This window comes from Papilio machaon, chromosome 7 (assembly GCF_912999745.1).
Source record: "Papilio machaon chromosome 7, ilPapMach1.1, whole genome shotgun sequence".
Lineage (NCBI taxonomy): Eukaryota > Metazoa > Arthropoda > Insecta > Lepidoptera > Papilionidae > Papilio > Papilio machaon.
Genome location: NC_059992.1, coordinates 2,156,311 through 2,183,664, shown reverse-complemented (window position 1 = coordinate 2,183,664; position 27,354 = coordinate 2,156,311). Strand labels below are relative to the sequence as shown.

Sequence of the window (27,354 nt, the reverse complement as noted above, 5' to 3'; positions counted from 1 at the left end):
GGGTCCCATTTTTTTTTTTTTTTTTTTTTAAATAACTAGAAGACTAGTAGATTTTTGTATTTGTGCTTCGCTAGTAGATACTAACGATTTTCGAGGTTTAATAAATTTTATATTAGTATGAAGTAGGATTGTTATGAATGAAAACTTAAAATGTCATATATATTTGAATTATTTTTGTATAGTAATTCCGCAAATCATTATGTGTTATTTTTACTTACTTTTATAACAGAATAGATTATTATGCCTCCATATTATAATGGAACAGAATACCCACTTGCGCATTTGCATGGATTAACATTTTCTTTTGACGTCGATAAATTGTTGTTATTATATATGTTGATTACGCGACAGTTGTATGGAATCCGGTTATCTCACTAAACCAAATACGCAATATCTCCTACATTATGTTTCATTTCATAACTTTGTTTATTACGTCACCATAGAATTCGCGTTTTCGCGCGATTTTGTTTAGCTTTCTCTTTGCAACAAGTTTACAATAATAATTATTATGACAGAAATAGGCATAAAAATAAGTTTCCCTTGGTGAACAATCGGAATTTACAATTATTATCATACTGACGTATTTATTTTTCTTAAAACTGTCATGTGTATTTTCACCTTTATATCTAGAGTTAGAAAGGATTAAAAAAGGTTACTAAATTATTAAGAAGAGAACAAAAGAAAGTAATGTAGCCTAATCAATGGTATACTGTGAAAACTTACTAATACCTAATATTAATAGTAACTGTATTTTTACCAGAAAAATGTTTGTGCTAAATTGAAATCTAGTATCACAGCTTACATGACTTTATTTTTTATATTTATATTTATTATCAAAATTTCTGTATAAAACAACTCGTCATCCCTGTCATTATCTTCAGAGATAACAATTTGTTTTAAACGGTGATTTTGATCTCAAAAACCCACGCATAATTAAATAATTTTGTTGTAGAACGGTACATTTATTGGCGCGATAACGACGTGCGCAATGATAGTGTTCGCTGGCTTCCTGGTGCTGTTTGCGCACATGACGCCGGCCATGCGCCTCATCTCATACATGTCATTTCTGCGCTACGCATTCGAGGGCCTCGTACTTTCTATGTACTCGTACGGGCGAGCGCCCCTCGCCTGCCCAGATGACGTCATCTACTGTCATTTAAGGTACAACATGAAAACTGATTTTAATACATACGGAAGACTTACCGTAGGTCCCTGGAGGCCCTGGGGGCGCCAGCTAATGGAAGTACTACTTTTAGGGCCACCAGACTGATTTCCACACCCGATCGCTCAATATGGATAAGACTGCTCTGATAGTACTGAATTGTACTATGTTCAGTTGATGCAGTGTTCCTATGGCCAAAAGCTTAACGATGCCCCAATGGTTTTAACTTCCGTGACACTTCATTTACTTTATGCAGCCAAAATTGTCACAATCTTATAGTGAATGTCGACTATTTACAAATTGTCGAAATTATCCGATTCTACTATTTACCTCGACAAATACTAAACGACCGTTTTCACAATCAGTCAGTGACATGTACATACATGGTATGACACATTAATATTATATAATTAATATTGTACTTTCCAGGTATCCTAATAAAGTTCTCGAAGAGTTCAGTATGAACCCTGACAACTATTGGATTAACATCGCTGTGCTACTCACAGAGATCGTCGTCATCAGGATACTGGCTTACTTCACACTCAGACGGACTGTCAAAAAATCCTCGTAGTATTAGATTGTAGTTGAGATCAGTGATTTATTTATTAAGTATTTGTGTCACCGTTACATTGTAAGATAATCTATCTAACGATATACATACATACAGAAAACAGATAGAATGTTGAATGGCTTACTTTCCAATAGTTTGTAGTTGTATAAGAAAACTAGAGCTACTATTTACAATATTATTTCCATCAAACTCTATTCAATCTATGTTGTAAATCCCGCGCATTTCTCTCTGTTTTCGTTTCTATTGACGTTTGCATTTGATTGTGAACTACCAATTAGAAAAGACGACGCATGTAAACAGTCGATGTATACACTAGACACTGTATACATCGACTGGCTACATGTGTCCAACGCTATGACAGTTGTGTATCCTAAACTTATTTAAGATGTTTATTTCAATACAGTGCAGAAAGGGAGAGTACAATAAATTTTAACTCAAGGTTAATTAATTTTGTTAGATAAGTATTTAAAATAATATTTAAAAAATAAAATTTGATTTATTAAAATGTTCGTTTCGGCTCAAGATTCTTTTGTCAGTTAATACTATCGTTAGATTACAAATAAGCGATAATGACAATTCCACGGTGACATTTTATTGTTAAGATTAAGGTGGTGGCACAACAAGCGAGGATTGGTACGCGCTACCATGGCGCTATGATATTTTTGCCTTGCCATAGACTATTAATTATATTTTTTTTATATTAAGGAAAAAAAGTGATGCCGTTACTTAAATATTTTACAGAATTCTTTTTTTTTATTGACACAAAAATTGGTGCATTTATGAGTTACAATCGTATGCTATACAAATAAAAAATAAATTCACTCATCTGTAAAATTAATAAGTCAAAAACGTCTGTTTTTGTTTGTCTAGTTTGCGCAGTAATTTATTTAAAAAATCCTTTGTTCATTTTTGTTTATTAACTAACCGAAGAAATTACTTACAATTTGGTTTTCAATAAATATGTGAATTTAAATTTTCTGTAGGTTATTGTAGAATTTGAGAAATAACACGAGATACCAAAGGTCGAATAATTGTAAAAATTTTATCAAATCTTGTTTCAAATGCGTCAAAGCTCACGATTGTACTAATAAAAAGTATTATCTATGCATCGTTTTGGCATATATATGAAATATATAATATACAAGCAATATAAACATATCTGAGTTTTACACCTTATGTAATAAATATTTATATTATGTAAATAATATTTATTAACTTGAATTCTATATTTTAATATAGAATTAAAGTTAATAAATATGTTACTGCCTGTAGCCTATAGAAGGTCAGAACTATACAAATTTAAATGCTATTCCTGTTTTATACAATAAAAACAGAAGAATAGAGAAGTTGGTCATAATTCATAATAATTGTTTGGAATCTCACAGGTATTAACTCGTTTCATTTTATGAAATATGTGATAATATTTCTCGTCATACATATTACCTTTTCTGTGTAAATCTCAAGTTGTCAATAAATTTTGGCGTGATTTTACAATTTAATTTCTATTCACTCAATTGTTCAGAAGTTAAAATGTATCTATGTATCTTAGTAGTAGCAGAATTATCAGTTTGGCAATATTTTACATGAAAGGAGATTGAATTACTTAATAGGTACCTGCAAGTTCAGTAAATGCAAAAACTACAAAAGCTTGATTCTTTCGCATGATATGTATTTGTACAAAATTGTTATAATAACAGATTTAAAAAGTAAACCATTTCTACTTCAAATATACGTGATATTAGGTATTATAATACATAGGTTTCCAAAAAAATAAAACAGATCGCCAAGTTGCAGAAAACGCAACTAATTTCATGTAATGCCAACATCAATTTCATAAAAAAAAATTGCCATGGCCACACGAATGTTTTATTTACAGAAACAAAGTGATATGTAATAAATAAACGTATTTAAATTTTAACGATCTTTCATTGCTCCATGTTTTGTGTTTTTATTACAAAATGATAATACTTTCAGTAAAGGATTTAATGACACTTTGTTAACCAAATAAGCTTAAAACCTCCACCACCAGTATTTTCTTCTGTTGCGGCAACACCGGCCCCGGGGTTGAGTGGCCAGTGCGCACCGCGCAACCTTTTTTGAATATTTTTTTTTTCCTTTTTATATCTACGACTTGCATTTATACATTTTTTTAATAAAAAGTCTTGTAATTGTAAACGTATCATGATCAAAATCAGATCTTTTATTTTTCATATGAATCAATCTTTATCATCAATAAAGAGCTATTGAAGACTTCACCTCATCAATACTCCTGTTAAATTGAAAAAATCTTTTGAATTATCCGCCCATTAAATAATCAAAAACTCAGAAAATAATCTACAAGTTATATTTCAATGTTGGCGCTATCAGTTGCTTGTTTGTATAAACATACCACTTCTTTGCAGAAATTCAATAATTGATCAAAATATTTATTTGAAATCAAGCTTGGAATAGCGTCTTTCGCGATATAATCTTTTGTGTAGACTTGGTGTAGTCAGTCAGAAATTTTGCAGAATTTGAGAAAGATGAAAAGATCCCTCCGTCGGCGCCTAAATAGCGAAAATCGATGTGAGTTCCTCTGGTGTTGCGGATGTCCAAGAGTATTAATTAATAAAAGGAGTTATAAAAATATGCCTTGGAATAGAGAATAAGATGCCACAAAGCCTGTCCAACTTCCATATCAGTGTCCTGTCACTATTGTCTTTTGTTTTATTTACTCCATGTTTACTCTTTGACTTTTACTGTCACTGTCAATATTTTTCCTTGTTTTGTTGATTGTTGTGCTTTTCTGCTCATTTTATGGTAAAATTCATAAAACTAAAGCTGAGATTGCTAGGAAACCGAAAATATGACGAAGAAATCAATAAATTTGGATGTCGATCCTTCTATAATGGAAAAAAGCATGAGGATCGTAAAAGTAGGTTCAATTGCTAAATTTATAGTTTATGTTTGATTTATTAAATAAAATACCCAACATTTTTTGTAGGAAAACGCAATGGAAGAGGAATTGAATAAATTACTGTCTTCTGTAGATTCGGTGCCGTATAAACTCGTCAAACCTACACCAGGTATAATTTTAATTATTATAAAATATAATTAACCTTTTCATATTAATCATGAAGATATAAAGACCCTACATTATAAAACTGGGATGACTTCTTGATAATCATTCAGTAGAAAACACTTGTTCTATTTACAAAAAGATATCAATGCCTAAGTGCTATGGGGAAAAAATTCCACTGGGTAAATTGATTACTAAGTCAAACAGCTCAACAAGAAATATCCACACCTTTAATATTAGGTTGTAATAATAGGTCTTTATATAACATATTTTATAATTATTTGTCACTTATATTTATATACATCATATTAAACTGTTTACTATATACACTACACTACATTTGTACAAATTATATTTACAGGTTTTTGTGTTAAAACTTTTATGAAACCGGACAATAAGAAAATCTTTGTCAATATCTGCTTAACTGATGCTATACCATGCCCAAGAGATATAACAAATGAAGAGCTTATGAAAATTTTGAATTCGGAAGATCCTTCAAGTTACAGAGTACCAATGAGCATAGGTGAGGGACGTACAGAATTGGACAAATCTGGAGCACCTGCAACTGTATACGATGTCGCCATAAATCCAAAATTCTTTACTAAAATTGAAAATGATGATCTGTTCCATACATTCTTTCTTACTGTAGTATTTGAAGGGTTACAGGACAAATACCAATTTGAAATAGATTCACAGAAATACTCTGTTCTTAAGAATAGGAAATCTATTGGTACTCTGCAATCTCATAGGATTCAAATAAGGGATATTAAAACATCAGAATCACCAACAAATAAACCGTTAATTGAAGAGATTGATAGACCTATTGAACAGAAAAAAATAAAAGAACCTGTAAAGATAGAGAATATTAAAAAGGAAATTGTTTACCGGTTGAGAAGAGAGCCACCTACAGGAGAGATTGATTATCTGTTGGCTGAATTTAAAATTCCTGCAACTGTAAGTATTTGGAAACAATCTACTATTGAAATGAAAAGAACAGAATATAAAATCGATGCTGGAAAGCGTAAACGCTGTAACCCCGAAAGTATGAACTTTACAGGAGAGCCAAAAAATCATAACTCGTGAGCTGATACGCCTACAAGCATGCGGTATTTAGCAATGTTGTGTAGTTTGTGTTAACCTATAATAAAATCATTATCGTTTGATAATGGTTTTCAAGGGTTACAGCGTTTATGCTTTCCAGCGCCGAAATGTAAATAGTGTTTTCATTTTTTATGTGTTTAATGATTTGTTACACTCATACTATATTATTTTATTATAGAACTAACTGTCTTCCCCGACTAAGTCTTTGCGGAATTAAAGAAAAACTTCATAAGTATCCTTCCAGACTATGTTCTATATCTGTGCCAAATTTCATCAAGATTCCAATGATACCTTCAAACAAACATCCATCCATCTAAACATTCACACTTATAATATAGTAAGATAAGTGGTTCTTTGATGTGAAAGCTTTTAAATAAGTTTTTAATGTGATTAAAAATCTTTCAGGGTTTATACTCTATGTCACCATAAACAATATGTCATTTTAAGCCAATTCTGTATTATGCTGTTTCTGTCCTTAAAATGTTCTTTTTTCAAATGATTTTTGAAATTCGAATTAGATTTATTTTTTTAATTATTTGTTTTAATTTTCAGTTAGAGTTGAAAGACTTACACTTGGAAGTTGGTGAGGACAGACTCGTGTTAGACTCAAAAGGTCACTATCAGCTAATTGATTTTTATCTTCCATGTAGCGTGGACCAAGATATTATTGAAGCTAAATTGAATAGGAATTATGATGTAAGTTGTTTAATTATATTTATTTTGCAATTAGTACTTTTAAATATGAAAAAAAATTATAGCTTACATGATTGTGAAATTCATTTCATATTGAAAGATGGGTTGACAATAACTGGTGGACAGACCTTATGTGAGTAGGAATAGCAGGTGGATAGGGTGATGATGATGATGATGATGAACCTTTGTTTCTCTGGGATACTGTAGTATTTTAATGGTGAAAAAAAAAATTGAAATCACACGATCCTATGAATTAACTTTAATTACTTATAATTTTAGGTACTCTAATATTTTAAGTAGTACAATTTTTTTTTCTTTATTAAACTTTTTTTTTTGTTTCAGTTATTATCTGTGAAAATGCCAGCAATACATTGAATAGATGGAATTGAATCGGAATCTATTGATGTTTAGAAGATCTTTGAAGACTCTGATATTTGAAATGTTTAGAAATTCTATGAAAATGATAAAAAATATTTCAGGACAGTTGTAACTTGGTAATATTGAATAAAACTTGGTTATGAAGGAAAAATGATTTATTTTTTTATTTGATTACAAAATTTGTATACATTATGGCTGTTTTGTGATGTTTAAATTAGGAGATTCTTATTCTAAAAAGATGTCATAAAAAAATTACATCACATATAAAGTTTATTGGCAGCATTTTTCATTATAGAAAAAGATTAATTGCAGGTTTCTGAGACCAAAATATCTGGTTAAAATATATTGTTATTTCTGTTTCGTCAAAGATAATGACAGGTATGATATGTTTTTATAAAAAGACTAGCTGTCGCCCGCGACTCCGTCCGCGCGCAATTAAAAAAAACTAAATGGGGGGGTTATGAAAAATAGACGTTGGCCGATTCTCAGACCTACTGAATATGCTCACAAAATTTCATGAGAATCTGTCAAGCCGTTTCGGAGGAGTACGGGAACGAAAACTGTGACACGAAAATTTTATATATAATATTTTGGTCTCAGAAACCAACGGTAAGAAAAGTTAACTTGTTAAAATTGTAAGAAAATTCAAATAGATCTCATAGTAATATTAAATTCCAGTTAATTAACCTTAAGTCTATAATTGTAGATTAATAAATATTACTACGATCGTCTTACTGAGAGATTCAATTATAATAATTGGTCATTAATTTTGACCACAAGTGTACAAATACAAGATCAAAAAACTACACTATTCAAATACATCTAATGACTTATTTTATATAATAGTTTATTAATTATTATAAAGTAAATAAAAATATCACAATATAAATGCATTTAATTATTAATAGGAGATGAAATTATAGCAAAAAATACCTTTAAAAATGTTAAAAGCATAAATAAGCGCCTACTTTTTTTTCTAAATTATTTAAAATGGTTGCTGAAGTCTTTAGACCAAGAATTCTTATATACATTATTAAGTAGTAAATAAATAGAAGGACAAATAGTTTAGCTCTTTTCTAATTTCAAGTTAATCTTATGAAATTAAATATTATTCATAAAATATGAAAGAATTAATTATTACTTGTACTAAGTTTGACTTAAAATCATCAATAAATTAAACGCTAAAAAAAATTGTAACCTTAAAGTATGCTAAGGAAAAACTTTGAGTACAATTTTAAATAAGGAACAAGATTTATTATCTGAAAAAAAAAACTTTTTATATAACATTAACTATTAGCTGTAAAATTATAACTCATCGTGTTTGAAATGAAACATTCCTGGTGTGAAACTATGAAGTCCACCTAATAAATTAGCATCTCGGTTTATATTTGGTAGATAAGGTCTGACCTCATCCATTATAGCTTTATAATCCCCGATCCTGAGTGTGGACACCCGGTAACCCTGGTGTTGGTTCCTCAAGTACATCTTGAGGGTTGGATAGCTGGTGATGTGTTCTTGTTGGCACAAGTTGCGCTCATTCAGACAATTCACTTTACCGAAGTTCACCACTTTACCCATAAACTGGATAAAAATATGAATTAATTAACAAATAAATTTTAATTAAAATTAAACCAATAATTTTGCGTTTTTTTTTTGTTTTCAAAATTTTTGTTATTAAAACAAAAAAAAATTACACGATTTATATATTAAAATTATCAATTATTAATGGGTTTTATTTCATCAATTTTGACTATAAATTAATAAACAACCCAAACTAGAAAATGACAATCTAGAAAATAAAGGACTTAAATTAGTCCTCTTACCCTTCCCACTCTTTTCTTATAAGGAAGAGATGGGAAAGTAAAGTGGAATTAATGGAGGAAGGGACGCATAGAAAGACGTATTTTCTATCTCTGCGTCCCCTTCTCTGTCTGCAATTGAGGATGTCAAATTAACTTACAATAGCGGCGAGGGCGAAGTCCGGATACTTCTCGAAGCAGTGATAACACCGCGGAGAGTGGAAGTACACGAGCCATGGCCTCTTGTACCTGATATATAAATATTAATGCTGATAATTTGTCAGTTTGTATACATTTATTAATATAAATGTACTAGTTGTCGCCCGCGACTCTGTCTGTGCGAAATTAAAAAGTAGCCTATGTATTCTTCCAGATTATGATCTAAATCTGTGCCAAATTTCATCAAGATCCGTTGAACCATTCTGGAGATACTTTGAAACATCCATACATCCATCCAAATATTCGTTATAATATTAAGTAAGATTAATAAAATTAGAGAGCCTTTATGTAATACTAGCTTTTACCCGCGCCTCCGTCGGCGCGGAATAAAAAATAGAAAGCGGGGTAAAAATGATCCTATGTCCGTTTCCTGGTTCTAAGCTACCTGCCCATCAATTTTCAGCTAAATCAGTTCCACCGATCTTGAGTTATAAATAGTGTAACTAACACGACTTTCTTTTATATATATAGACTAGCGACCCGCCCCGGCTTCGCACGGGTGCAATGCAAAATATACCTACTACAGAATAAATGCACAATTTATTTAAGGTACTTAAATGGATAAGGATTAATGCTGTATTGTTTAAAATCACTTCGTAAAAGAATAAAAATGGTTATGCTGGGTTATCCCTAAGAGATAGACATATACCATCGCGGACTTTTTTGTTGAACTTTTTAAGGTGAACAATACTTTAGTACATTATTTTGGTCTATCTCGTAGGGTTCAGCCAGCGTTTGCAATATAAGCGCAAAAAAACGTGCTTATTTACGACATCACATTAGAAAACTTTAAATTTATCAGTGTTTCTCTACTATATTATGCATTTATTATACATACAAACCTTCCTTAAGAATCACTCTATCTATTAAAAAAAACCGCGTCAAAATCCGTTGCGTAGTTTTAAAGATCTAAGCATACATACGGACATACAGCGAAAGCGACTTTGTTTTATACTATGTATTGATTGATGATTATGTGATAGTGTTATATATTGTTTGTATACTGACATATGAGGATGTATGTCTTCAGCTGCGACCTGTTTGGCAAATGTATGCCATCTCAACTTCTCCACGGAGTCATCTATGTGATCCAGCGTCCACTCCAAGATGTACGGCGCCTCCGACTTCTGCTGCAGGTTCAGCCTGCGAATTTATAATAAATAACTAGCTGCCACCTGTGACTTCGTACGCTTAGCATTAAAAAAAACTTAATAAGTAGCCTATGTGTTCTTGTAGACTAATTACATCTATGCCAAATTTCATCGAGATCCGTTGAGCCGTTCTGGAGATATCTTCTCGAACATCCATCCATACATCCAAACATCCAAACATTCGCATTTATAATATTACTATTAAAAAGCTCATTAAGTAGTCTATATGTTATTCCAGACTTCTATTTTATCGAAATCCGTTGAGTAGTTCCGGAGATACCTTCAAACAAACATCCATCCATCTATCCATCCATTTAAACTTTCACATTTATAATACTAGTAAGATTATATCTACTGAACTAACTGTCAAGAAACAAGTAAATAAGGAATATGAGAAAGGTAGAGCAGAGAGGGAGATACAGACGTGTAATGTTGTTTGTTGTTGAGGAGGTAGAGTCTGGCGGTGGGTTGGCGGACGTTGGCGCAAAGTCCGCGGCTCTCCGTACACTGCAGCACCCCTACACGCACCCAATCCAGTGGCCGCAGCTGGAATACAACGAGCACTTATCATTTTAAATCGATCACAACTATAAGTTATGAATGTAATTTAATGTGGGCGGGGCGTAAAGGTATGGGGGCGGGGCGAAAACATGCGGGGGCGGGGCGTAAACATGCGGGGGCGGGGTACAGCCTAGCGCGTTTTTTAACCGCCACAGTGTGACACTTAAATAGTATTTTGTAAGGCTAAATTTATAATTCCTTTATTTTAAACTGATCTTTTCATTACATTTTATTTCAATTTCAATAAATTAAAAAAAAAATCATTCAATCTAAAATCTAAATTCGATTAGGTTGTGTTGTTTCATTCCGGAATTCCTATGGTCATCTTCCAGTTCCATCATCAGATAAATACCATGTCATCACAATAATTGTCACGCGATTTAAACTTATATGCAAAACTTTAACTCGAATGCAATATTTGATAACAAAAATCAGGACAAGCGAAACTAAATAAAAGCTTTTAAAAACGAATATACTTTTAAAGGGAAAAAATAGTGAAGGTTCTCAGCTTGCTCATAATAGTATTACGAAATTAATGAATAGCCAAGACTTAAAATAGTCAGTAATTGCTGAATACATAATTAACATTACCCTCCTAGCGATGATGCGCCACTGGTGCGCGATGTCCTGGCAGAACCTGTCACATGAGGCGGGCAAAAACGCCACCAGCCAGCAATGCTTCCGACCTGACAAGGTCATGATGCCCAGTGCTTCCTGCTCGCTCAGTGACACACCTGACACAATTCATGTCACCTAACTATTGAGAACTTAGTCACTTTACAATCTGACTAAGTAAGTACAACCAATTTCACCAAATAGTCTGTTCAATTACCTTTTATTTTTTCTATTAAAGTATTTTGTAAATATTATGATTTATTTTTATTTTAAAGTTTAACGTAATAGGTCATAATTAAATTTCGATACTTTATGCAAGATTTCTTCTTCATAATACAAGGGTTAAAAGGGAACGAGGATTAAAATTAAGCTTTCTGAAAGCACAATTAGACAAAATGAGGAATTATTTCCACTCAGGATCACAATTTCTTTTTTAATAATAAACTGCATTTAATACTGAACTATGCAGTATCATTTGAGACATAAAGAAATCTGTAATTTGTAGATGTCACTGAATTAAACTTAGATAGTGTTTCAAAAACATTTTAGCTTAAATATACGTCAACCCTTTTATACTGTGACTTTTGACCCGGATTTCTGACATAACATAGTTATTGAAACATTATTATGTGTAGACTTGGAAAATGTCATCTTTACACATTTTATTGACCTCAAAATGGTGAAACATATCCACGTTGAAGTCAATAATATCAATGAGCTGTCGAAATGTTAAAACATATTTTTGATGTGAAACATCTATAGGATCACTTGTAAACCGAATTGTTGGCGTGGCGACGCTTGCCGTGGCGACGGGTCGCCACGCTATACTAAGGTATACATATATATATATATTATGTGTAGTAGTGTACGCTGAGGTATACATTGTTATTATTATTATCATTATTTATTTAATTATAATATTTAATATTTTGTGCATATTACTTGTACGATGTTTCACATCTGCCAGGCGTCCCATGACGGCTCACAATTTTTTTTTTAAAATAATGCAGTAGATTTTTGGTTTAATCAAGTTAACCACTCTTTAATATAACACTAGTGTAACTTACTGCCACTATCCTTAATCAATTGTATGAAATCAATGATATTTTCTGTATCAATACGTCCATTATAGACATGTTGATTGCGTCCCTCCTGCACCAAGATGGCGGGCTGGTTGTGTGCCAGCTTGCGGCAATACTGTTCTGTTTGCAACGTGCAAATCATAATACCAAACTGTAATGTAAAAAAACTATTAAGTTTAAACTTTCGTGTGACATAAACATTGTCCGCGAAGTCTTCAAAATAAACACTCGCCCTGATGGACCCCCAACGGGTCCGAAACTAGTTGGTGCCGTCACCGGATAATCATACGTGAGTTAAGCCGTTCGTTCTTAATTTATTATTATGTCTCACGAAAGTTTAAACAATTTAATTGTTAACCGTTACGGCGAAGTAAACGCGAGTAAAAAGTTTGCTTCGTTAAAAAAACTAGTAGTTAAAGCTTGAATGATGTTTCAAATAAAGTGTACGAAAGCGCGTCATACTGTGACGTCACAGATCTCAAATAGAGAGAATAGGCGTGATCAGTTAATCTGTGACTTTAAAATAATTACGCTATGCATTTTGAGAGATCGAAGACATTAGCTTACAGTGCTTACATATACAACATTCGTAGGTAACCGCTAATTTTATACATTCGTGTCAATCTCTCACACTTCAGTATGAAATTTAAAAAAAAAAGAAATAGTCTGTGTCACTCCTGCACTCATCAGCTACCTTGCACCAAAACTCTTATCAAAATCGGTCCAGCCGTTTCGGAGGTTATCCGGCACAAACACAAATTCTCGAACAGACAGACAGACTATCATTTAAAAAATGATTTTTTTTATATGCAACACAAATAAAAGACATCTTTTTATTGCAAAATTGTGTAGCAGAAGGGAAAATATGACTTATTACTTACATTTATTACTTCCAAGTCAAGGTAATGTTTGCTGACTTCAGTGAAGGGTTCAGCGATGTGGTCCCAAGACAATTTGTATGGTACCACAAGTAGTACCCAGGTACCAACATCTTACAACGCAAAATAAAAAGCAATTATATATACATAGAGGTACCCAAGAGCATATGGTTCAGGGATTACGCATCTTATTAGTAATTTGCAGATCTTGGGTTCGAATCCCGCCATTTGTCAATGTATTTTTCAATTTACACATGTACTTTTTATCACGTACAGGTAAAAAAACATCGTGATGCTGCACATATCTGAGAAGAAATTATTTTTTAACTTATTTTGTAAATACTGGAAATATAACAAGTCGACCCTTAATCCTATAAATACAGGAGAAATTATAATTTGTAGTTAGTAACACAATTTGGTTACATATGTGATAATTACGCAAAAAAATTGAAGAAATGTAATTTGCACACACATTTAATAGATAAAACGTATTTGTTAGGATTTTTATATTATAACATGAATAATTTAGATATATATCTGAAAGAAACAAAAAAAAATTCAAGTGCAACTATGGTCTAGAGCTAGTATAACTTACCACCGTCCAATATCTTCTGTAGTTCAGAGGCGGATATTGTATGGAGATTGTAAATATCCGCTGCAGTTTGTATGAATGTATCAGGGGGCGTGTACGAGCGCTGGTAAACCCCGCCCCATTTCAGTACCGCCCAACATGGCGTTGACTCTACTTGCAGAGACACGCATAATTCTTGTTGGGATTTGCAATCAATTGTGCCTGGAGATAAATACATGTGTAATAATTTAACTGACATTGGTAACCTAGAAGGATAGCTGCCCCCCATCCCTCCCTATAAAACCGAAAAACTACCTAAAACTAATATAAACCACTTCGAAATAATAAGATACAATGCCTTTAGATCCCAAAAAAAAACTCAAAAACTACTCGTCAGTTTTTCCTATTCCCTAGCTAATAAGCATTATCTTTGGAAAAAGAAAACTACCTATCTCCCCCCATATCTAGTCTAGATCATCGGCTAGCGATACTTGACGCATAGATTCAAAATAAAGGATAACTTAAAAAAGGAGAACTAATATTGTAATATACCATATAAAACAAACAATTCTCAACCCTGTGCACGGTGACAGATTAAAACGGGGAAGCATAGGAAGGGGAAATATCTTTCTGTGCATCCCGTTCTCTGTTGATTAAAGGCAACGCATCAGCATTTGATGTCTATGGGCTAGGTCACTTCGCTATTTTCAGGTGGCCATTTGTTCATTTGTCACCTTTTGATATAAAAAAATATAGTTTTTGAGCTTTTTCACTACTTTTTAATATGTTTTTTAATACTATTTTCGAATAGATTAAATGAGTTTATTATTAAAGCAATAGAAACTGTTAAATATGATAACAGTGGTAGGATTTTTAAGACATTTTAAATTATATAAGATTAGAAAATCTGTAAGTTATTTTAAATAAATAAAAATTATATTCACCAAAATTCATATTAGGATATTTCATTTTCATTTGATGCAGCAGTAAATTGTCATCATCTTCACTTGGGAAGTACAGCACCCAAGGTTTATTCCCACCGCTACGAAGTTTGTTTCTAATGTCCTGAAAAAAGTTTTTTTCACATGGAATTTCAAACAATAATCTTGGTCACATGAAAACATGTTAAAAATATGATTAACTAGCGTTTGCCCGCGACTCCGTCCGCGCGGAATTAGAAAGAAACATAGTAAGTATGTCAAATTTCATCGAGATCCATGCTAACATTTGGATTTATAATATTAGTAAGAAGTAAGATATATATTTTACCTTTAATTTCTTAGGATCAATCTCCTCGATTTTGGGTAAAGATTCAACAATTTTTTTGATGATAGTCTTTTCATCATTGCTTGATATTTCAATGTAATTTTTTTTATATTGAAATACAACAACTGTATCCGGGTCTTCTGTCAAATCATCGCGTAGTTCTTCATCATCTATCACTACAACTGTAGTCAATCCTTTCTGTAATACCATAAATAACAAAACTAAACATTCAATCCAAAGCCTAACCATCTAAACCAAAGACAAACACTACATTTAAAAAAAGAACTGGTAAATTACAAATTAATTGTGGTAGAACTAATTCTTTTATAACTATGTCCGTTCTATTGAAATAAGATGTAGTTTGAATTTAACTAACTAGCTGTCACCAACGACTCCGTCCGCGTGGAATTAAAAAAAAAAGTAGCCTATGTGTTTTTTCAGACTATATTCTATATCTGTGCCAAATTTCATCAAGTTACATTAAGCCGTTCCGGAGATACCTTATACAAAACATCCTTCCGTCCATCTTAACTTTCACATTTATAATATTAGTAAGTTAATAAGACTAGATGTCGCCCGCGATTCCGTCCGCGCGGTATTAAAAATAATAACTTAATAAGTAGCCGATATGTTATTCCAGACTATGTTCTACATCTATACAAAATTTCAGCTAGATCTATGCAGCCGTTCCGGAAATACCTTCTAACAAACATCCATCCATACAAATAAACTTTTGCATTTATAACAATAGTAAAAAGTAAGATTAAAAATATAAATAAGCACATTCAAGTAATAGCTGAAGACATTTACAATAGAATACACATTTTATGTATAAAAAAAAACCAGTATAATTAATGAATTCGTTAAATATTTTATGAATGTCACTTACCAAATGAAAGGCGATTCTTGTCAATGCATTATCATCAATGTTATTAGGTTCAAGAACATATGCGATAGGTTTTTCAGTACTCCGTAGTTGACTCACAACTGGCACATGTATTTTACTTTTTATATAATTCATAACAAATTCTTCGAGCGCATCAAATGTGTCATCCCCTCGGTAATATATGGAATTCCCTATTTTACCCTGAAATATATCATATAAAAAAAACAATTTTGGATTTTTCATCACCTTCAGCTCACAATACATCACTACCGAGGGGTTCGGAGCCGTACACTAAGTTGGGGTTGAATAGGCCATAGTCAAGAATGCTATAAAAACCGCATTGAGCCAATGCGGTTTTTATCACTAACTGGGTAGTTTTCTTTAACTAAAATCGAAAAACACATTGGTACATAGCTGAATTCAAACCCAGAACTTGCAGATTACAAGTCAAATGCTGTAGTCATCCTCTAAGTACATAATCTTAAATAAGTGTATGTTTCTGTTTTGGTTCTGTGATATTTCTGAGTTTTCGTATTGGAAAAAGTTATAATTTAAAAATCATTTTTATCAAAACTTTATGTTGAAATCCAAGTAGAATAATATTGTATTTTTGTACAAAGTACAAAATTGAATACTCACATTAGGATAAAATAATAAAGTTGGATAGCTGCCTATTCTCATATTGTGATAGCAAAATGAGTTGTGGTATTTGCAGTTTACAGCACCAACTTTAACCTAAAATACAATAATAAAATTATTTAAATAATGCTCGTATCAACGTCCATGGTCAGAACAGAGTCCAAACGTAATATTAGAAGATTGCACAAGAACAAGAATATGTAGAGCATAATGTGTTCTGTGCAATAAACTACTGGAAGCAGGAAATCTAGAAGACTGCACATGTTATACACACTCGGTTGCCTCGTTAATATCGCTTATAACACACACACATATGTTAGTCGTGTAAATAATAATTCTTGATCAGGTATTAAAGTTAAATATTAGGCGATATATCAATTCAAATATATCACTCTTTTTCAACTTGCATTAGGTGGTTTTATTTCCCCGAGGTTCGTAATGGGGTCGACCCTAGTTTACCCGTATTACCGGTGCATCATCCTTGCGATTCGTGCTGTTTGTTCAGACTTAACCACAACCGGGGCTGATACCGAATGTAGATTATAGTCCTTCGAGCCGGATATGTTGTATTGTTTCTAAAGTTAGGTCCTAAATTCTAAGTGAATACAATAAGTAGATACTTAAGACCAAGTGATTAATAATTAAAAAGTTAATAAGTAATCAACAAATTAATTCAAACTTACAATTCCATGATATACCTCAGCAAATCTTTTCCAATGATCGGCTAGATTTTGACATGGTGGACAAAATGGTGAGTAGAAATTTATAAAATGAAAGCCATCTGTTAAATGTACATCTGAAAAAAATTAAAAATCTAAATTGATTTGAATTATAAAAATAAATGTTAATTACCTAATAAACCTTAATTTAAAAAGTTCCACAATTTTTACAAAATAATTAATTGTGTTTTAAAAAATTGTTTTTCTGTGTTTTAAAAAGGTTTTGTAAAGCTCTAATATTTGTGCACTTATCTTCGTAAACTATTTAGCTTGGTAAAAAAACTTGGCTACAATTTTTTATTAATTACACACATTACTAATATTATAAAAGCGAATGTTTATATGGATGGATGGATAATAATAATAATAAATTTGTATTTCAAAACACAATTATTATACATATATTTTAAGGGTAAGGCGTCCTATTAAGTAAGTACATACTTCGATGGGTACTTGGAATAATGTCGCAATGGATATCGCGACAGTCTTCGGGTTAAGTCAGATTCGGTATCTACGGACCTAAATACACCTTATATATTTTTTTTACTTAATTCTGATGAAAAATGACAAAAATAGAAAAATCACTTTGTACATTAATTGTTTGTTCCTCGTAAACGTTTAGAAAAATATTACTGGAACAATACGGTTATGTTGAAAGTGAAATTTTTGTTTCAATTTTAGACCAGCAATTGTAATTACGGCTTTCTTCCAGGGAATAAAACATGTAAACATTAAACGCACTATACATTACTGTCAATAAAAATAAGATATTCACGCAAAGATAAAAGATTTAAAAAAATATACAACGATGAATATACAGTAAAATATGAATACCGTCCACAAAACGCTCATCAAGTTCAAGGAATAAGAACACAAACTATGGTTACTGTATCCATCGTGTATCCTATAATACACTGAAAAAAGCTGTAACATATTATTACTGTATCAACATTCATTTTTTTTTCGTGGAACAAAGCTGTAAGTAACTATTATGGGAACAACCTTTCGACATAAACAGTAGCAATATGATCTTTACCGATTTTTTCCTATTTGGATAAAATGTACAATCTTGTAACTGCAACAGTACTTTAGGCAAAAAATAACGAACAAGGTGACATATAATTTATTTTAAGATATTCAGTGGTTTTATAGTTATTCCATAATTTCATTAAATATTTTTTCCTGAACAGTTTCATTTTTACAATTGCGGCTTTATTCCCGGTACCCATCGACTTGTGTCAGGATGCCCCAAGTTTTCATAGCATATAAAATTTTGGATTGATGTTTGTTAGAAGTCATCTTGAGATCGACTGAACAGATCTCAATGAAATTTGGCATAGATGTAGAACTACCAATCAAGTTTTTTTAATTCTTTGCAGACGGAGTCCTGTGCGACAGCTAATATTATATAGAGGTGTTATTAATAATTTATATCAAAAATACTCACAAAAAGTAGAACTACTAAGGGTAACCACGTAAGGGTCATTATGGTACAATCCATTATAGAAGAGATTATTGTACTCGGATTGAGACTGATAATCATATTTCCTTGTGTAAGCTCCATGTGAACCGTAAATATCATATTTCCGTCTTTTCTCAGGGTCTTTCAATGTTTCATATGCCTCAGTTATTTTAAGGAATTTCTCTTGCACTGCTTCATCCTGTAAGAGAGATTATGTTTTAAATTTCTCAATTTATTTTTTAAAATTTAGGATTTAAGGAAAAATCATAATAATTTGGTTGAGGATGAAACTTTTTTTCTATGATTACATTTTTACTGGATAATATTTCAATAGATTTTCTAGTTTTGCATTTTCTGTAATATTCAAAAGTATATTTCTTATCAAAAAAATAGAAATAAGTTCATTTTGATGTGACATTGAGCATATTAGTAAATTACAACATTTATCTTCAAAGTTGTGTAGTACACCCACTCACTTCCCACACAATTCTATCTAAACTTTCAAGTTACTCTACGAGTTTTTATTGTTCAAGGTTACAAAAAAATAATTTATACTTACGGAATTTTTATCAGGATGATACTTTATTGCTAACTTTTTGTATGCTTGCTTTATCTCTTGTGTCGCGGCTTGTTTAGATACCCCCAATATTTCGTAATATGACACATCCATTAGATTAGCATTGTGAATTAGAACACATAGATATAATATGTTTATGTATTTAGACCTGAAATAATTAATTGATATGAGATATACAAGCCTTTACAACCGTTTCAATCATAAAATAAATTAAATCCATATAGCAAATAGTAACTTACATTTTTATTAACAGAATTGACTAAGATCAAGTAAATGAAAGCATAGGTAAATTTTGTTGACGCTTCACCTCTTACGAATTTACACAATTATATATTAATCATATCCAAAAAAATAGTAGATCACTTTTTATAACACAGTAACCGGCACATAATTAAGAGCAGTATATTCTTTTTTTCTTTTTGTATTTACGACCACGGCGAATGTTGCGAACTAGAAGTATGAAAAAATATTTTTGTGGTCTGCAGCTTTTGCCTTCTTCGGATTTTTGGTGCACAATTGAAATCAATAAAAATGCAAACTGGATGCAGCTGCAGGACCAATACAGTGACACTGACAACGACAACTGATATCTAACATGACAAATGAGCGTCCTAAAATGTGACAATTTCGTCATAAAATAAACAGATTAACATTTTCAACAACAAACTTTTGAACGCACAATAATTCAATTTTGATTAAAATTAATAAAAACTAAATTAGGCAAACAATATTGATCGTAAATATACTTAAAATATAATGTAAACTATAACATGACAATTACTGATTAAGTATATGTTCCATAAATATTACATAAACATACATACTAAATACGAAACGTACACTTGCATTGTTGCGTGTTACCCATGATATGGGAAGCTGAAAAGTAACAAAAAGAAGATTAAAGTGACACAAAATATATTTTCACTTTTTATTTACGAGGTCTTGACTTCAGACTTTTTATATACGATTGTTTTATAAAAAACTATTAAACTTTCTATAATTTTTAAGAACGCAAATGTCATAGTCATCCGATAATCTGTCAAACGTCGTGTCCGTCATGAGAACTAGGTCGACAGAATAGTCAATGTCTAATTTTTTGGATTGTTCGAGCAGTAATTTGCTGGCATAGAATTAGAATTTCAGTAAAGTTTAACAAAAATCGGATGTATAATGAATACTTCTTAATAAAACGTCATCGCAGGGAGTTAAACATCGGAGCAGACGGAGCTAGAGTAAGATGAAATAAAATCGTATCATTTGCCATATTTCGCTTATTTTTTCCTTTTCTCTTAACAATTAGTTGGTAAAAACCTCAGAGTAACAGTATTTACGTTGTACGTTGGATTACGGAAATGTATGTTGCTCCATTAGACAAGAAAATTAGATGTTTGAACTCAATTAACAAAATTAAAAAAAAGCCATTGCTTAAAGTGAATGTGAAAAGTTTAGAAATTACGTAGGGGAATAAAAAGTGAGATTCTATATCGGTACTCTATAGCATATACAACTATATTAACTTGTATTGTGCAAGATGTTTGTTATTACAAAATTATGTTAAGAAATACTACGTTTTTACAATTAAAAGAAAAAAAATTACTAAATATACAAAATGTTATGGTATACAATATGTAACAATGTAATTAATATTTGATATATGTATTACATTGTTACATAAATTATTTCCAGATTAGACATATGGCAAAAGACAGCAGCTGAGATGGCTGATAAACATAGTTTAAACTATGATGTGAGGGAGCTGAAACTAGGCAGTAGCTTTACCAACAATAAAACATCTCAGTATCATACAATAAAATGTAAGTACATACTAAAACACCCTTTAACAGGTCAAGTCTAAAATGAGGTAACATACTTATTTATCTAACATATCTATATATATAAAAGAAAGTCGTGTTCGTTACACTATTTATAACTCAAGAACAGCTGAATCAATTTGACTGAAAATTGGTGGGCAGGTAGCTTAAAACCAGGAAACGGACATAGGATAATTTTTACCCCGTTTTCTATTTTTTATTCCGCGCGGACGGAGTCGCGGGTAAAAGCTAGTCTATATATATATAAAAGAAAGTCGTGTTAGTTACACTATTTATAACTCAAGAACGGCTGAATAGATTTGACTGAAAATTGGTGGGCAGGTAGCTTAGAACCAGGAAACGGACATAGGATAATTTTTACCCCGTTTTCTATTTTTTATTCCGCGCGGACGGAGTCGCGGGTAAAAGCTAGTTTTAATATGTTTTTAGCAGAATATATTAATATCTTACTAACATTATAAATGTGAATATTGAGATGTATGGAGGGATGAATGTTTGTTACAAGATATCACCAGAAATTTTGTATAGATGTAGAACACAGTCTGGAAGGAGACATAGGCTACTAATTATTTTTTTTATTCTGCGCAAACAGATTTGCGGGCAACAGCTAGTATGTATATAAAAATAACATACACACAATTTTTAATTGGATTATTGAACATGCCAACATCATATTGCATTTCCTTTACCTGAAGCCATATTACAAAATCTACTTTAATTAAATGCTTTAAGACACTAAATATGTATTACTATACCTTATTTTTTAATTTATATTATATTCATTAAATATTTTATATATTTTATAGAGTATTTATAATGCAGTATTTACATAGCAATAGTTAATTTTAGTCAGAACTTATGTAATTATGAAATAATTGGTAATCTTACTAATATTATAAATGTGAATGTTTGGATGTATGGATGATTGTTAGAAGATATTATCTCCAGAATGGCTACATGGATCTTGTTGAAATTTAGCATAGATGCAGAACAATGTTTCGGAAAACACATAGGCTACCAATTACGTTTTTTTTTTTAAATTCTGCGCAAACGGAGTTGCGGGTGACAGCTAGTATTTATAATAAACAAGAAAACAATAAGAGATGGCTTTGCTGAAAAAGAGAAAAATAAGTTGACTGTTAAGTTTTTTTTTTCAGATGATTTCAAGCCAGCATCAGTGGATGTCAACAAAATGGCTACAGTAGATGTGGGAACTAATAATCAAGTCACTGTGACTGTGCCCCATTTAGGTAATGTTTTACAGTAGAATATAGAAAAAAAATTAAAAAAGCAGCATATTACATAATGAACCGTCAAGAACATCTTAACTCCCGTATGATTGTCCAGTGATGGCATCAACTAGTTTCGGACCCGTCGGGATCCTCAAAATAAACACTCGCCCTGAAAATGGACTCCTAACGGATCTGAAACTAGTCGGTGCCGTTACCGGACAATCATACGTGAGTTAAGCCGTTCTTAATTAATTTATTATTATGTCTCACGAAAGTTTTAACAATTTAACGTCTAGAACATCATTGTTTTACCTCTTTTAAAATGCTGACAATTTTAGGTTTTAGAAAATTTAGATCATTCCTTGAAATGTTCAGACTATGAAAAAAGGTCATTAGGTAAAGGTCAAGATATTAGGTCCAGTTACTAATAGCCCTAGTTGTTTAGTAGATAAGGAAAAAAGTTGTAATTGGTATATACTTTCAGTAAAAACGAATTTAATTTGTAGATGGAGCTGGAGTACCTCAGACAGTATTCAAAGGTAGCCAAAGGCCTTACACAAAGGAATGTGTACTCATAATAGACAGGGTCACCGGAGAGATCACTTTAGAGAAGCTCTCCAGCAATATACAAGTTAAAAAAACCAGGTAATATTTCAACATTTTTTATACACCATTTATATAATATTGATAGAAGTGAAATGAAATTGGTTAATTTACGATATTAGAAAATAACACAAAAATGATAAATTCTCATAAATCTTTGAACAAAATTCGGCAGAAAATCAATTAAGTATATTTATTAAGTTTTATTAAATAAGATTTATTTATTAGAATGTGTTTTTAACTTATTTAAGTCAGGTTCAGTTATTAACTTTGGCTTCCAAGATACAGAAGACCCAGTAACTAAGGTTAACAACTATTATATGTTAAAATAGTGTTAATAAAGTACATATTAAGTGTCAGTGGCGCAGTTAAGTGTTTGACCAGAGCGGACCGTAATCTAAAAACGTCTAGGTTCGATCCCCGTCATGTACTAATGCGTTTTTCAATTTATGATATTCATATGTACATTTATCTGACATTCTTGTGGTGAAGAAAGATGTGCATATATCTGCGAAGAAATTCAAAGATATTTGTGAAGTCAACACTCACTGGGACAGACTGGTTGACTATAGCTTAGTCACCACAAAGTTAGGGTAGGCTCTGAGCCCATTAGTGGGAACGTTTGATAAACTGACGTTTAATTTGACGTCATATAAGATTGTATAAGATGAGAGATGATTGTATATTGGTGTATACTTCAGACAAGAGACGGCACAGAAGCCGCGGCCGCTGACTCCCGTCACCACAGACTTCACCAACACGACGCAGCGCTCCAGTTCTCGTACCAGAGTCGCTACAAACAGGCGCACCAATAATAATTCCAGTCAGTATATTTACATACACACAGTAAAACTTATCTAGAACACAATTTCCCAGTTTGAATTATTCCAGTCCAGCGATTTATTTCATCGCTGAATTATAACTGTTAAAATGTAAACCCACATTCTAGTGTAATTTCCATTTGTCCAGTTGTAATACAGCACTGGACTGTTGGACTGGAATAATGTAAACTGGACATTGTTGAAACAATTTGATCGGTATACTGTTGCGAATGCAAAGTTAATGTCATCTATAACACATTGAGACTAATTCGGTTCAGTAATGTCTTTAAGCTAAACAATTTGCCGAGATGAAACAAATCCAAGAAAATATTATAAATTTTATATTTCGCTTTACCTACATATGTAGCCTATGTTCATCTGCTATATCTATCAAATAAATAAATAAATAAACCTCTTTATGGGTATATGTAATGTTGCCAGATGTGAATGGTGGTCAAGCCACCAGTCAGTCCCGGTTCAACAACAATGCGCCGAAGCCCCAGAACATGGTGCGCTCGCCCTCCAGAGTCAAAACATCGCCGCCGCAAGCTCCGTAAGTGTGCATTGATTCACTATACTTGCTTACAGGATTCTTACATGTTCAAGTGAACTTGCAGGGCGAGTCAGTGGCAAGGAAAGTGTTAAGATGCAAGTAATTTCAATACTTTAGTTGCACTTTAAAGTATTAATGACTATCATGTTTAAGAAAAAATACAATTAAATTGAGTTTTTTATGTTTTGAAAACACGGTAACCATCTCGAGGCATCTAGTGACGTCACGCCATGTTGTAGAGTAGAATCGTATTTCTGTATATTGTTGTGGTACTGAATTTTGACCTACGAAAATATTATCAATGAAAATAATGCCGTTAAAGGCGTCACGTCAAGCTTTCTGATTAATATAACGTGACATGTAACGACACGAAAAAACGAAAGTCAAATTTGCAGATTTTAATTTCTTAAAATGTATTTAATTTTGATTTATTTAATTTAATTATTGTTATTTTTTGATACGTAACACAGTTAATAATTAGAAACTCCTAGTATAAAATCTAACTAAAAGAATTTAAGTACTTACAGTTATATTGCATAATAAATATGTTTGTAATTACCTACTACTAACTTGTTTACAATTTCTTTATATTTAGTTGGTCAGCGGGCGGCAACAGTACATTAGCGTCGTTGCCCATGATAGGGTTAGACGATGCGCCCGCGCCCCTCGCGCCCCCCGCGCCCCCCGCGCCCACCGCCTCTCTCCCGCCCGTCACACAGCACGTGCCCCACGTGCCCCCCGCGCAGCACGTGCCCCACGTGCCCCCCGCACAGCACGTGCCTCACGTGCCCCCCGCACAGCACATGCCTCACGCGGGACACGCCGCCCACGCGCAGCATATGCACGCCCCGCCCCCTGCGCTCGCGCAGCCGCCTTCTTCGGTAAGATATAAATATGTTTGGATTGATTGACATTTGTTACTAGGTCACGAACTGGAAACGGATTTGAGTGCAATTTGTTACAAAGATGCTTGGAATAATGCATAAGCTACTTTTATTTCGGAAAACTGCAAGCTTGCTAGATGTTGAACTTTATTTTCACATATCTCAGAAGCGAATAACTCAGTTTTATTTTAATTCCACGCAACGGATTAATGGACAATAATATAAGTTATTTTTTTTTTGTGTGACAGGCGGCCTCTCAGGACGACAGCTCGTCCAGCTCGTCTAGTGACAGTGACAGCGATAGTGGCAGTGGTAGTGACAGCGATGACAACGAATCCCCCGCGCACCCCCGCACACACCACCCTCCCACCACCAATGGTACGTACATAATGCATAATATGCCACTAACATATTGTGTACAGCGGGTTGCATAGGATCATCGTGGTGATCTTTGGGGGAGGTCTATGCCCAGCAGTGGGCGTTACTTGACTAAGAAGAAGAAGATACTGTGTAACATAGCATACATACATACAGATAGTGGTAGACGCCAGCAACATCTGTTGCACTAATAGCCTCACTCCGTACAGATTTTTCCTGGATTTTGTGATTTTTCTAATATAATTGTTCTATTTAAACAGGTACAGTGGTCAATCCGGCATTGCCGAGCGTTCTCAACGACGATCTCTGTCTATCCGAGTCCGGGAGCGACTCGGACTGACCGCCGCTCACTCACTCACTCACTCATTCATTCACGACTCTATGGATTCTTACATCGCCCTAAAACTTGGCAAGAGTATACATACATACAACCATACATACAACTTTCATATCACACTTCAAAATTAATAAAAAGATGTCAAGGTCGATCGTCTGTCGTAAATTTGTACGAACAAGAAATACGTATCCTTTTATTAACTTTATATCGAGTTTATGGCGAGTCGGTGCCGGGTGAGTGCGCTACAACCTTAAACTCTCCTGTAATCAAAATCAAACCTTTAGATAGACCAGACAGTTACAATAGACCGACAAGAATATCTAATCAGATGGGAATAAGTCAAAATAAATTCTGTCAGCACACTAGCGCCCCTATCTCAATGTCAAAAAAGCGTCACAAGATCCTTTTGGTAGCTGTCATGTCATGTTTTTTTTCTTTTATTCTCTCTGACAGACCTAACCGCAACGGCAACGGCTCACACCAGCTCAGATAAAAAAAAAAACTTTAAGATTAATTGAAATCTGAATTTGTGGTCAAAAAAGAGACTCTCGTCAAGTTTCAAGGTGTACGGACTTAAGTGACTATGACAAGAATACTATGTCGTTATATGATATTAAAATGACGTCATAATAAGTAAAATGTGCCTCAAAAGAATAGAGATATATTTTTATTTTATGCCAATATTTTTAATGTGAATTAGTTCATAAGATTTTATTGTTTTATGAAATTATAACATACAAATGTGTACATACACATATATGTCATTCAATCTCATATATAATAATATATTTAACATAACGAAGTATATGTTGAAATGTATATTTTTATTTGAAATGATTCATTAAAAGATGAAATTGGTTATATATTAGTTATAATGCTAAAACAGGAACAATATCCATACCCATTTTAAAACACTGAAGTATAATCAAGTTTAATCCACTTTAATATGGATTATGGATACAAAATACATAATTAAAATAACAATAATAAGTATTTACATAACAATCAAGCAATCCATATTGATTTATGTAAATATGTTTTATAATTACAGTCTAAAATAAGCGAGAACTAAGTGAAAACCTCTATAAATGAGAGTAATATCGCGGTCTGTTAGACTCTCGCTCATCCAGGTTCCACTTTATATAGAATTCTTTCTTCAATTAAGTAATTAAAATACAATATTCAAGTGAAATTCAATAAATATTTATTATTTAATATCATAACGTAACTGAATTAATATTAAAATTCTTTTAAATGAATTCCAAACACATTTATTATTTATTATATAAAAATCTTACTTAATATTTTAGTTGTTTAAATTATATT

The 27,354-nt window shown here is 32.4% G+C and overlaps 4 protein-coding genes across 4 annotated transcripts in view; 3 read left to right on the top strand and 1 right to left on the bottom strand.

The window, feature by feature from the left end:
• The window catches only part of LOC106712665 (ATP-binding cassette sub-family G member 4), a 37,454-nt gene extending 35,529 nt beyond the window's left edge, over positions 1 to 1,925 (top strand). Inside the window, exons 11-12 of the mRNA XM_014505288.2 lie at positions 953 to 1,161; positions 1,592 to 1,925. Coding sequence (XP_014360774.2) covers positions 953 to 1,161; positions 1,592 to 1,733 — 351 coding nt within the window. The 3' untranslated portion in view covers positions 1,734 to 1,925. The remainder of the gene's footprint in view (positions 1 to 952; positions 1,162 to 1,591) is intronic.
• Positions 1,926 to 4,462: 2,537 nt separating this feature from the next.
• LOC106707564 (PIH1 domain-containing protein 1) lies at positions 4,463 to 7,055 on the top strand. Its single transcript, XM_045678708.1, has 5 exons — positions 4,463 to 4,647; positions 4,717 to 4,798; positions 5,153 to 5,745; positions 6,445 to 6,588; positions 6,928 to 7,055. The coding sequence occupies exons 1-5, from the start codon at positions 4,579 to 4,581 to the stop codon at positions 6,958 to 6,960; spliced, it is 921 nt and encodes a 306-aa protein (XP_045534664.1). The 5' UTR covers positions 4,463 to 4,578; the 3' UTR covers positions 6,961 to 7,055.
• A 1,199-nt stretch (positions 7,056 to 8,254) lies between these two features.
• Positions 8,255 to 19,956, bottom strand: LOC106712641 (dnaJ homolog subfamily C member 10-like). The gene is made up of 16 exons (XM_045678570.1): positions 19,628 to 19,956; positions 19,371 to 19,536; positions 18,797 to 19,010; positions 17,314 to 17,426; positions 16,631 to 16,726; positions 15,995 to 16,192; positions 15,109 to 15,303; positions 14,784 to 14,904; positions 13,864 to 14,061; positions 13,272 to 13,381; positions 12,376 to 12,541; positions 11,285 to 11,427; positions 10,557 to 10,678; positions 9,990 to 10,124; positions 8,924 to 9,011; positions 8,255 to 8,544 (listed from the first exon to the last, which is right to left on the bottom strand). Coding segments are annotated over exons 1-16 (2,343 nt in total). The 5' UTR covers positions 19,630 to 19,956; the 3' UTR covers positions 8,255 to 8,268.
• Positions 19,957 to 20,433: 477 nt separating this feature from the next.
• On the top strand, positions 20,434 to 26,695 carry LOC106712642 (ell-associated factor Eaf). Its single transcript, XM_045678655.1, has 9 exons — positions 20,434 to 20,620; positions 21,075 to 21,202; positions 22,378 to 22,470; positions 22,959 to 23,097; positions 23,757 to 23,878; positions 24,318 to 24,429; positions 25,025 to 25,310; positions 25,562 to 25,691; positions 25,952 to 26,695. The coding sequence occupies exons 2-9, from the start codon at positions 21,106 to 21,108 to the stop codon at positions 26,029 to 26,031; spliced, it is 1,059 nt and encodes a 352-aa protein (XP_045534611.1). The 5' UTR covers positions 20,434 to 20,620; positions 21,075 to 21,105; the 3' UTR covers positions 26,032 to 26,695.
• The last annotated feature ends 659 nt before the right edge of the window (positions 26,696 to 27,354 follow it).

Excerpts from the sequence above, each read along its gene's own strand:
- LOC106707564 (XM_045678708.1), top strand. The coding sequence starts at position 4,579 with ATGACGAAGAAATCAATAAATTTGGATGTCGATCCTTCTATAATGGAA. Across the intron at positions 4,799-5,152 it reads ACTCGTCAAACCTACACCAG|GTTTTTGTGTTAAAACTTTT; the intron begins GTATAATTTTAA and ends TTATATTTACAG. Across the intron at positions 6,589-6,927 it reads AATTGAATAGGAATTATGAT|TTATTATCTGTGAAAATGCC; the intron begins GTAAGTTGTTTA and ends TTTTTGTTTCAG.
- LOC106712641 (XM_045678570.1), bottom strand. Across the intron at positions 16,727-17,313 it reads CTGAGGTATATCATGGAATT|GTTAAAGTTGGTGCTGTAAA; the intron begins GTAAGTTTGAAT and ends ATTGTATTTTAG. Across the intron at positions 14,905-15,108 it reads TTGATCCTAAGAAATTAAAG|GACATTAGAAACAAACTTCG; the intron begins GTAAAATATATA and ends AACTTTTTTCAG.
- LOC106712642 (XM_045678655.1), top strand. The coding sequence starts at position 21,106 with ATGGCTGATAAACATAGTTTAAACTATGATGTGAGGGAGCTGAAACTA. Across the intron at positions 22,471-22,958 it reads TGTGACTGTGCCCCATTTAG|ATGGAGCTGGAGTACCTCAG; the intron begins GTAATGTTTTAC and ends TTTAATTTGTAG. Across the intron at positions 23,879-24,317 it reads GCGCACCAATAATAATTCCA|ATGTGAATGGTGGTCAAGCC; the intron begins GTCAGTATATTT and ends TAATGTTGCCAG.